At 61.6% G+C, this 12,111-nt stretch overlaps 1 protein-coding gene across 1 annotated transcript; it reads left to right on the plus strand.

Annotated features, from left to right (window-relative positions):
• Positions 1 to 6,099, plus strand: LOC139790998 (class II histocompatibility antigen, M alpha chain-like). Its single transcript, XM_071732784.1, is given in 5 exon segments — positions 1 to 316; positions 1,673 to 1,939; positions 4,471 to 4,586; positions 4,588 to 4,753; positions 5,945 to 6,099. Coding segments are annotated over 5 exon segments (759 nt in total). The 5' UTR covers positions 1 to 246; the 3' UTR covers positions 6,085 to 6,099.
• The last annotated feature ends 6,012 nt before the right edge of the window (positions 6,100 to 12,111 follow it).

The raw sequence follows: 12,111 nt of genomic DNA on the forward strand, positions 1-12,111 counted from the left end.
CCTTAATGAACCCCGTAATTACCGCGTGACGTCACGCGTGGCGCGGGGGGGGGGGGCGGATTTTTGGGTCCCTTTTCTGTCACCCCACGCGGGTGTCCCCGGCGCCTCCCTCTGCCCGGCGACAGATGACGCGTGGGAACGGCGGCCGCGGATTGGCCGGCGGCGTGGGCGGGGCCGGCGGGACGGGGGAGGAGCCACGGGAGACCCCCCGGGCCGCGAGGGGCCACGCGAGGGGTTCCCCGAGCGATGGCGACGTGGGGGAGGTGGCTGCTGCCCACGCTGCTCTGCGTGGCCGCGTCCACGGGGGGCACCCAGGGTAAGGGGGGACACGGGGGGGGTGGGGGGTGGGCACTGACGCGAGTGGGCGGGGAAGGGGGAGGGGACTCGTCCTCATCAACCCCCCCCCCCCCCCCGCCTGAGCATTCCCAGCACTTCCCATTCCCATTCCCATTCCCTCCCAGTCCCTCCCAGTCCATCCCAGTCCATCCCATTCCCATTCCCAATCCCTTCCCATTCTCTTCCCATTCCCAGTCCTTCCCATTCCCCTCCTATTCCCATCCCATCCTTCCCATCCCTTCCCACAGATCCCATTCCCTTCCCGTTCCATTCCCATCCCCTCCCCATCCCATCCTATCCCATCCCATTCCCATCCCATCCCATTCCCATTCCCATTCCCATCCCATCCCCTCCCATTCCCTTCCCATCCCTTCCCACAGATCCCATCCCATCCCCTTCCCATTCCCATTCCCATCCCATCCTTCCTAACCCTTCCCATTCCCATTCCCAATCCCTTCCCATTCTCTTCCCATTCCCAGTCCTTCCCATTCCCATCCCATTCCCATCCTATTCCCATCCTATTCCCATCCCATCCTTCCCATCCCTTCCCACAGATCCCATTCCCTTCCCATTCTCTTCCCATCCCCTTCCATCCATTCCTATTCCCTCCCCATCCCCATTCCTATCCCATCCCTTCCCATTCCCTTCCCATCCCATCCCATTCCCATCCCCTCCCCATTCCCATTCCCTTCCCATCCCCTCCCATTCCCATCCCTTCCCCATTCCCATTCCCTTCCCATTCCTCCACTGATTTTGGGAGGGTTTTGCCCATCCCCATCCCCATTTCCCTCCCTTCCCATCCCATTCCCATCCCTTCCCACAGATCCCATCCCATCCCATTCCCTCCCCATCCCATCCCTTCCCATCCCACCCCATTCCCATTCCTATTCCCATTCCCTTCCCATCCCAACCCATCCCATCCCATTTCCATCCCCATTCCCATTCCCATCCCATCCCATCCCATCCCATCCCCATCCCCATTCCCTTCCCTTCCCATTCCCATTCCCATCCCATTCCCATTCCTATTCCCATTCCCTTCCCATCCCATCCCATTCCCAATCCCTTCCCATCCCCTCCAATCCCATTCCATCCCTTCCCACAGATCCCATTCCCATTCCCTTCCCATTCCCTCCCGCTGCCTTCCATCCCATTCCCAATCCCATCCCATCCCAATCTCAATCCCAATCCCAATCCCATCCCATCCCCATCCCCATCCCCATCCCCTTCCCATCCCCATTCCCATCCCAATCCCAATACCAATCCCCATCCCAATCCCATTCCCAATCCCAATCCCATTCCCATCCCATTCCCAACCCCTTCCCCTCCCTTCCCACAGATCCCACCCCTCTCCACGCCATCTCCGAGGTTTTTTTTTGCCAGGGGGGGATCCCTGCGGAAGGGGCGGCTCTGACCTTGGATCAGGAGCCGCTCTTTTGGTTCCAATTCCCGGGAAAACTTTGGATCCCGGCTCTTCCCGACCTTTTCCCTCCCCTCCCCCCCCACATCGAGCCCCCCGACCACCTCCAGCTCGATTCCCGGCTCTGCCACAACCTCCTCCTCCTCCTCGGATCCGTGGCCACCAGGAAGGTCGCCGAGGCCAGGGGTAGGTGGCACCGGGCAACTGGGGACACCAGTAAGCTCCAGGGCCTCTTACTGGGATCATACTGGGACCAGTATGCTCGGCGTCCCCACCAGTATCCCAGGGATGGGGTGATCCAGAACGTTCTCCGTGGGTTTTGGGGACAGGAACTGGGAGAGTGGGGACATCCAGAGGGTCCTGGTCACCAGTTCCAGGTCTAGATGGACACCAGTAAGCTACTGGGACCATACTGGGATCATACTGGGACCAGTATGCTTGGCAGCTCCACCAGTATCCCATGGGTGGGGTGATCCAGAACGTTCTCCATGGGTTGTGGGGACAGGAACTGGGGGGGTGGGGACATCCAAAAGGAACTGGTCACCAGTTCCATGGTGGGATGGACACCAGTAAGCTACTGGGATCATACTGGGACCAGTATGCTCAGCGTCCCCACCAGTATCCCAGGGATGGGGTGATCCAGAACGTTCTCCGTGGGTTTTGGGGACAGGAACTGGGGGGGTGGGGACATCCAGAGGGTCCTGGTCACCAGTTCCATGGTGGGATGGACACCAGAAAGCTCGAGGGCCTCTTACTGGGATCATACTGGGATCATACTGGGACCAGTATGGTCTGCAGCTCCACCAGTATGGCCCAGTATCCCATGGGTGGGGTGATCCAGAACGTTCTCCATGGGTTGTGGGGACAGGAACTGGGGGGGTGGGGACATCCAGAGGGTCCTGGTCACCAGTTCAAGGTGTTGATGGACACCAGTAAGCTACTGGGACCATACTGGGATCATACTGGGACCAGTATGCTTGGCAGCTCCACCAGTATCCCATGGGTGGGGTGATCCAGAACGTTCTCCGTGGGTTTTGGGGACAGGAACTGGGGGGGTGGGGACATCCAGAGGGTCCTGGTCAGCAGTTCCATGGTGGGATGGACACCAGTAAGCTGCTGGGATCATACTGGGACCAGTATGGTCTGCAGCTCCACCAGTATGGCCCAGTATCCCATGGGTGGGGTGATCCAGAACGTTCTCCATGGGTTGTGGGGACAGGAACTGGGGGGGTGGGGACATCCAGAAGGAACTGGTCACCAGTTCCAGGTCTAGATGGACACCAGTAAGCTACTGGGACCATACTGGGACCAGTATGCTCTGCAGCCCCACCAGTATGGCCCAGTATCCCATGGGTGGGGTGATCCAGAACGTTCTCCGTGGGTTGTGGGGACAGGAACTGGGGGGGGTGGGGACATCCAGAAGGAACTGGTCACCAGTTTGAGGTGTTGATGGACACCAGTAAGCTCCAGGGCCTCATACTGGGATCATACTGGGACCAGTATGGTCTGCAGCTCCACCAGTATCCCAGGGATGGGGTGATCCAGAACGTTCTCCGTGGGTTTTGGGGACATGAACTGGGAGAGTGGGGACATCCAGAGGGTCCTGGTCACCAGTTCCATGGTGGGATGGACACCAGTAAGCTGCTGGGATCATACTGGGACCAGTATGGTCTGCAGCTCCACCAGTATGGCCCAGTATCCCATGGGTGGGGTGATCCAGAACGTTCTCCATGGGTTGTGGGGACAGGAACTGGGGGGGTGGGGACATCCAGAAGGAACTGGTCACCAGTTTGAGGTGTTGATGGACACCAGTAAGCTCCAGGGCCTCATACTGGGATCATACTGGGACCAGTATGGTCTGCAGCTCCACCAGTATGGCCCAGTATCCCATGGGTGGGATCTTCCAGAACGTTCTCCGTGGGTTTTGGGGACAGGAACAGGGGGGGTGGGGACATCCAGAGGATCCTGGTCACCAGTTCCATGGTGGGATGGACACCAGTAAGGTCGAGGGCCTCTTACTGGGATCATACTGGGACCAGTATGCTCGGCAGCCCCACCAGTATGGCCCAGTATCCCAGGGATGGGGTGATCCAGAACGTTCTCCGTGGGTTTTGGGGACAGGAACTGGGGGGGTGGGGACATCCAGAAGGAACTGGTCACCAGTTCCAGGTGTTGATGGACACCAGTAAGCTACTGGGACCATACTGGGACCAGTATGCTCTGCAGCCCCACCAGTATGGCCCAGTATGCCATGGATGGGGTGATCCAGAACGTTTTCCATGGGTTGTGGGACAGGAACTGGGGGGGTGGGGACATCCAGAAGGAACTGGTCACCAGTTTGAGGTGTTGACGGACACCAGTAAGCTACAGGGCCTCATACTGGGATCATACTGGGACCAATATGGTCTGCAGCTCCACCAGTATGGCCCAGTATCCCATGGGTGGGATCTTCCAGAACGTTCTCCGTGGGTTTTGGGGACAGGAACTGGGGGGATGGGGACATCCAGAGGGTCCTGGTCACCAGTTCCAGGTGTTGGTGGCCACCAGTAAGCTCCAGGACCTCATACTGGGATCATACTGGGACCAGTACGCTCTGCCCCTCCATCCCCCCAGTTGCCACCACCCCGTGGGGCCTTCCCGAGGGACTTTTTTGTCCTTTTTTGTCCTTTTTTGTCCTTTTTTTCCCGTTTTTTTCCCCCACTTTTTTCCCACCTCAGCCGTCCCAGTTGTCCAGGTGTTCCCAGTCCAGCCGCTGGTACTGGGCAGAGCCGCCGTACTGGTTTGTCTGGTTGACAACATCTTCCCGCCTGTCCTGGATGTCACCTGGCAGCTGGGGGGGGGTCCCCGTCACCCGGGGCGTCACCCACACCCCCTACACCCCCACCCCTGACCTGACCTTCACCCGCTCCTCCTACCTCCGGGTGACGCCGGCCGCGGGTGACAACTTCGCCTGTGTCGTCACCCGCCCGGGGGACAACACCTCAACCGTCGGCTACTGGGGTGAGTCGGGGTGACAGGGACCTGGGGGGGGTGACACTGGGTGGGGTGACACCGGTGGGGTGACAGTGGGGAGGTGGAAGTGGGGGGGTGACACTGGGTGAGGTGACAATGGGGGAGGTGACACTGGTGGGGTGACACTGTGTGGGGTGACACTGGAAAGGTGACAATGGGGAGGTGACACTGGGGAGTTGACAATGGGTGAGGTGACACTGGGTGGGGTGACACTGGAAAGGTGACACTGGGTGGGGTGACAATGGTGGGGTGACACTGAAGGGGTGGAAGTGAGGGTGTGACACTGGGTGAGGTGACACTGGTTGAGGTGACACTGGTGGGGTGACACTGGGTGGGGTGACACTGGGTGGGGTGACAATGGGGAGGTGACACTGGGGAGTTGACAATGGGTGAGGTGACACTGGGTGGGGTGACACCGGTGGGGTGACAGTGGGGAGGTGACACTGGTGGAGTGACACTGGGGAGGTGGAAGTGGGGGGGTGACACTGGGTGAGGTGACAATGGGTGAGGTGACACTGGTGGGGTGACACTGGAAAGGTGACAATGGGTGGGGTGACACTGGGTGGGGTGACACTGGGTGAGGTGACAATGGGAAGGTGACAATGGTGGGGTGACACTGAAGGGGTGGAAGTAGGGGGGTGACACTGGGTGAGGTGACACTGGGTGGGTGACACTGGTGGGGTGACACTTGGGGGTGTCACTTGGGGTGACAATGGTTGGGGGTGACACTGGGAGGTGACACAGGGTGACAATGGGGGAGGTGACACTGGTGGGGTGACACTGGTGGCTTGACACTGAGGAGGTGACAATGGGTGGGGTGACACTAGGTGGGGTGACAATGGGGGAGGTGACACTGGGTGGCACTGAGGAGGTGACACTGGGAAGGTGACACTTGGGGTGGTGACACTGAGGGGGTGACGATGGGTGGGGTGACAATGGTTGGGGTGACACTGGGGGGTGATGCTGGGGAGGTGACACTGCGTGAGGTGACACTGTAGGGGTGACAATGAGGGGGGTGACACTGGGTTGGGTGACACTGGAAAGGTGACAATGGGGGGAGGTGACACTGGGGGGGTGACACTGGGGGGGTGACAATGGAGGGGGTGACACTGAGGAGGTGACACTGGGGGGGTGACACTGTGGAGGTGACACCGCCACCACCTCCCTGTCACCCCGCAGTGGCTCCGGGTGTCCCCAGCACCTCCGTGCCCTTGGTGACGTTGTTGTGTGGGGCTGTCACCTCCCTGGGGGTCCTCCTGGGGCTGTCGGGCCTGGCCATGTTCTTGGTGGCATCGTGGGGGCGCGGGGGGGGAGGGTGAGGAGGGGGCGGTCACCGTGTCCCCTCCCCCTGCCCCCCGTGTCCCCTCCCCCCCCGTGTCCCGTGTCCCGTGTCCCGCCCCCGTGTCCCCTCCCCCCCCCACGTCCCCTCCCCCCCCGTGTCCCGTCACCCCCCCGTGTCTCCCCCCCCTCGTGTCCCCTCCCCACCCGCTGTGTCCCCCGCACCGTGTCCCCTTCCCCCCCGTGTCCTCTCCCCCCCCTCGTGTCCCCAAACCCCTCCCGTGTCCCCTCCCCCGTGTCCCCTCCCCCCCCACCCGTGGCCCCCACCCCCCCCGTGGCCCCCCCGTTTGTGTCCCCCCCCCGTGTCCCCCTCTCTCTCCGTGTCCCCTCCCCACCCACTTTGTCCTCTCCCGTGTCCCCAGCCCCCCCCTCTGTGTCCCCTTGTCCCACCCGTGTCCCACCCGTGTCCCCTCCCCACCCGTGTCCCCCTTCCCCAGGTGACAAAGGGGGGGTGACAGTGGGGGGACAATAAAGGTCTCGGTCGTGGCTTTGTCATCCTTGTGGCGTCTGGTTCTGGTCCCGGTTCTGGTCCCGGTTCTGGTCCCGGTTCTGGTCCTGGTCCTGGTCCTGATCCTGGTCCTGGTCCTGGTCCTGGTCCTGGTCCCGGCTCTGGTTCTGGTCCTGGTCCTGGTCCCAGTTCTGGTCCTGGTCCTGGTCCTGGTACTGGTCCCAGTCCCGATCCCAATCCCAGTCCCGGTCCTGGTCCTGGTTCTGATCCTGGTCCTGGTCCTACTCCTGGACCTGGATCTGGTCCCAGTCCCAGTCCCAGTCCTGGTCCTGGTCCTGGTCCTGGTCCTTGTCCTGGTCCCAATCCTGGTCCCAGTTCTTCTCCTTGTCCTGATACTGAATCTGATCCTGGTTCTGGTCCTGGATTTAATCCTGGATCTGATGCTGGTCCTTGTCCTGGTCCCGGTTCTGGTCCTGGTCCCAGTCTTGGATTTGATCCTGGTCCTGGTTCTGGTCCTGGTCCCAATCCTGGTCCTGGTCCTGCTCCCGCTTCTGCTCCCAGTCCCGGTCCCGATCTTGGTCCTGGTTCTGATCCTGATCCCGGTTCTGGTCCCGGTCTTGGACCTGGATCTGGTCCCAGTCCCATTCCTGCTCCTGCTCCCTGTCCCTGTCCCGGTCCCGGTCCCGATCCTGATCCCGATCCTGATCCCGATCCTGATCCTGATCCTGATCCTGATAATGATAATGATCCTGGTCCCGGTCCTGATACCGATCCTGATCCTGGTCTTGATCCCGATCCTGGTCCCGGTTCTGGTCCTGATCCTGGTCCTGGTCCTGGTCCTGGTCCTGATCCTGATCCTGATCCTGATCCTGATCCTGATCCTGATCCCGATCCCGATCCCAGTCCTGATCTCAGTCTTGGTCCCGGTCCCGATCCCGATCGTGATCCTGATCCCGATCCCGATCCTGATCCTGATCCTGATCCTGATCCTGATCCTGATCCCGGTCCCGGTCCCGGTCCCGGTCCCGGTTCCGGTGTCACTCTGGGGCCACGGGATGTGCCACGGGCGATGTCCCGCCGGTGGCTGCCACTCGCCCGTTCTTCCCTGGCAACCGGTGACGTCACGCCGCCCCGCGCTCCCATTGGCTGCCGCGGGAGGGTGCGGGACACGGCCCTTGGGGTGCCGGGGGACGGGACCCACGCACGGGGAGCGATGTGGGTGCTGCTGGGCCTGATCCTGGGGGGCCACGGGGCAGGTGGGACCCCGGGGGGGTTCGTGGGGGGATCGTGGGGGAGCCCACGCGGGGGGGGGAGTGGGGGGGGCTCGGGATGGGGGTTGTGGTGGGGGAGCCCACGGGAGAGGTCCTGGGGGGGTTTGTGGTGGGGGACCCCACGCGGGGGGGCAGTGAGGGGGTCCTGGGTGGGGTTTGTGGTGGGGGAACCCACGGGAGGGGGTCCTGGGGGGGGTTTGCGGTGGGGGAGCCCACGGGAGGGGTCCTTGGGGGGTTGTGGTGGGGGAACCCACGCGGGGGGGCAGTGGGGGGACTCGGGGGGGAGTTTCTGGTGGGGGAACCCACGGGGGGGGGTCCTGGGGGGGTTTGTAGTGGGGGAGCCCACGGGAGGGGGGTTCGTGGTGGAGGGGTTTGTGGTGGGGGGAGCCCACGGGAGGGGTCTGGGGGAGGTTGGTGGGGGGGGGAGCCCACGGGGAGGGTACTGGGGGGGGTTGTGGGGGGGGAACCCACGAGGGGGGGTGCTGCGGGGGGGGTTGTGGTGGGGGAGCCCACGGGGGACCCCGGGGGTGATTTTGGGGGGGGGATCGATCCTCTGGGACCCCACGGGTGATTCGGGGGGGGTCCCTATGGGACTCTGGGGGTGATTTTGGGGGGGGTCCTTATAGGTCCTTTGGGGTGATTTGGGGGGGCTTTGACCCTATAGGACCCCGGGGCTGATTTTTTTGGGGGGGGTTGAACCCTATGGGACCCTTGGGGTGATTTTTGGGGGGTCGATCCTATAGGACCCTGGGGATGATTTTTGGGGGGGGGATTTGACCTTATGGGACCCTTGGGGTGATTTTTGGGGGCTTTGACCCTATAGGACCCCGGGGGTAATTTTGGGGGGTGGGGGGATCGATTCTCTGGGACCCCGGGGGGTCAAATCCCCCCCCAAATCACCCCCGGGGTCCTATAGGGACCCCGAATTCAAGGAGGGGTCATTTAGGGTCAAATCCCCCCCCAAATCAACCCCGGGGACCCCCCCAAATCACCCCCGGGATCCTATAGGGTCAAATCCCCCCAAATCACCCCCAGAGTCCCATAAGGACCCCCCCAAGCCACCCCCGAGGTCCTATAGGGTCAACACCCCCACAAATCACCCCAAGGGACCCATAGGGTTAAACCCCCCCCCAAAAAAATCACCCCCGGGGTCCTATAGGGTCAAATCCCCCCAGAGTCCCATAGGGACCCCCCAAAAATCACCCTCGGGGTCCTAAAGGGTCAAATCTCCCCCGGGGGTGATTTGGGGGGGTCGATCCTATAGGACCCTGGGGATGATTTGGGGGGGTCCCTATGGGACTCTGGAGGTGATTTTGGGGGGGTCCTTATGGGTCCTTTGGGGTGATTTGGGGGGGGGGTTGACCCTATAGGACCCCGGGGCTGATTTTTTGGGGGGGGTTGAACCCTATGGGACCCTTGGGGTGATTTTGGGGGGGTCCTTATGGGTCCCTTGGGGTGATTTTTGGGGGGTCGATCCTATAGGACCCTGGGGATGATTTTGGGGGGGGGGGATTTGACCTTATGGGACCCTTTGGGGTGATTTTTGGGGGCTTTGACCCTATAGGACCCCGGGGCTGATTTTTTTTGGGGGGTTTGACCCTAAGGGACCCTTGGGGTGATTTTGGGGGGTCCTTACAGGTCCCTTGGGGTGATTTTGGGGTCTTTGACCCTATAGGACCCCGGGGCTGATTTTTTTTTGGGGGGGTTGACCCTATAGGACCCCGGGGATTATTTTGGGGGGGGGGGTTTGACCCTATAGGACCCCGGGGGTGATTTTGGGGGGGTGGGGGGATCGATCCTCTGGGACCCCGGGGGGTCAAATTCCCCCCAAAATCACCCCCGGGGTCCTATAGGTTCAACCCCCCCCAAATCCCCCCCAGAGTCCCATAGGGACCCCCCTCAAAATCATCCCTGGGGTCCTATAGGATCGAACCCCCCCCCCCAAAATCATCCCCAGGGTCCTATAGGGTTCAAACCCCCCCCCAAATTACCCCCGGGGTCCCATAGGGTCAAATCCCCCCAAAATCACCCCCAGAGCCCCATAAGGACCCCCCCAAATCACCCCCGAGGTCCTATAGGGTCAAATCCCCCCAAATCACCACCAGAGTCCCATAAGGACCCCCCCCAAATCACCCCCGGGGTCCTATAGGGTCAAATCCCCCCTCGGGGTCCCAGAGGATCGATTCCCCCCCCCCCCCAATTCACCCCCGGGGTCCTATAGGGTCAACCCCCCCCCCCAAATCACCACAAGGGATCCATAGGGTCAACCTCCCCCCCAAAAAAATCACCCCCGGGGTCCTATAGGGACCCCGAATTCAACGAGGGGTCATTTAGGGTCAAATCGCCCCAAACCCCCCCCGAATCACCCCAAGGGACCCATAAGGACCCCCCCAAATCATCCCCGGGATCCTATAGGGTCAACCCCCCCAAATCACCCCCGGGATCCTATAGGGTCAAATCCCCCCAAATCACCCCCAGAGTCCCATAAGGACCCCCCCAAACCACCCCCGAGGTCCTATAGGGTCAACCCCCCCACAAATCACCCCAAGGGACCCATAGGGTTAAACCCCCCCCAAAAAAATCACCCCCGGGGTCCTATAGGGTCAAATCCCCCCCAGAGTCCCATAGGGACCCCCCAAAAATCACCCTCGGGGTCCTAAAGGGTCAAATCTCCCCCGGGGGTGATTTTGGGGGGGTCGATCCTATAGGACCCTGGGGCTGATTTTGGGGGGGGGGGTTTGACCCTATAGGACCCTTGGGTTGATTCGGGGGGGTCCCTATGGGACTCTGGGGGTGATTTTGGGGGGGTCCTTATGGGTCCTTTGGGGTGATTTGGGGGGGGGTTGACCCTATAGGACCCCGGGGCTGATTTTTTTTGGGGGGGTTGAACCCTATGGGACCCTTGGGGTGATTTGGGGGGGTCCTTATGGGTCCCTTGGGGTGATTTTTGGGGGGGTCGATCCTATAGGACCCTGGGGATGATTTTGGGGGGGGGATTTGACCTTATGGGACCCTTTGGGGTGATTTTTGGAGTCTTTGACCCTATAGGACCCCGGGTCTGATTTTTTTTTGGGGGGGGTTGACCCTATAGGACCCCGGGGATGATTTTGGGGGGTGGGGGGATCGATCCTCTGGGACCCCGGGGGGTCAAATCCCCCCCAAAATCACCCCCGGGGTCCTATAGGTTCAACCCCCCCCCCCAAATCCCCCCCAGAGTCCCATAGGGACCCCCCCTCAAAATCATCCCCAGGGTCCTATAGGGTTCAACCCCCCCCCCCAAATTACCCCCGGGGTCCCATAGGGTCGAATCCCCCCAAAATCACCCCCAGAGCCCCATAAGGACCCCCCCCAAATCACCCCTGGGGTCCTATAGGGACCCCGAATTCAACGAGGGGTCATTTAGGGTCAAATCGCCCCAAAACCCCCCCCGAATCACCCCAAGGGACCCATTAGGGACCCCCCCAAATCACCCCCGGGGATCCTATAGGGTCAACCCCCCCCAAAATCACCCCCAGAGCCCCATAAGGACCCCCCCAAATCACCCCCGAGGTCCTATAGGGTCAAATCCCCCCTCGGGGTCCCAGAGGATCGATCCCCCCCCCCCCAAATCACCCCCGGGATCCTATAGGGACCTCGAATTCAAGGAGGGGTCATTTAGGGTCAAATCCCCCCCCCAAATCAACCCCGGGGACCCCCCCAAATCACCCCCGGGGTCCCATAGGGTCGAATCCCCCCAAAATCACCCCCAGAGCCCCATAAGGACCCCCCCAAATCACCCCCGGGGTCCTATAGGGTCAACCCCCCCCCCAAATCACCACAAGGGATCCATAGGGTCAACCTCCCCCCCAAAAAATCACCCCCGGGGTCCTATAGGGACCCCGAATTCAACAAGGGGTCATTTAGGGTCAAATCGCCCCAAAACCCCCCCGAATCACCCCAAGGGACCCATTAGGGACCCCCCCAAATCACCCCCGGGGATCCTATAGGGTCAACCCCCCCAAATCACCCCCAGAGTCCCATAAGGACCCCCCCAAATCACCCCCGGGGTCCTATAGGGACCCCGAATTCAAGGAGGGGTCATTTAGGGTCAAATCCCCCCCCAAATCAACCCCGGGGACCCCCCCAAATCACCCCCGGGGTCCCATAGGGTCGAATCCCCCCAAAATCACCCCCAGAGCCCCATAAGGACCCCCCCAAATCACCCCCGGGGTCCTATAGGGTCAACCCCCCCCCCAAATCACCACAAGGGATCCATAGGGTCAACCTCCCCCCCAAAAAATCACCCCCGA

Source organism: Heliangelus exortis, unplaced genomic scaffold (assembly GCF_036169615.1).
Source record: "Heliangelus exortis unplaced genomic scaffold, bHelExo1.hap1 Scaffold_79, whole genome shotgun sequence".
NCBI classification, from domain to species: Eukaryota; Metazoa; Chordata; class Aves; order Apodiformes; family Trochilidae; genus Heliangelus; species Heliangelus exortis.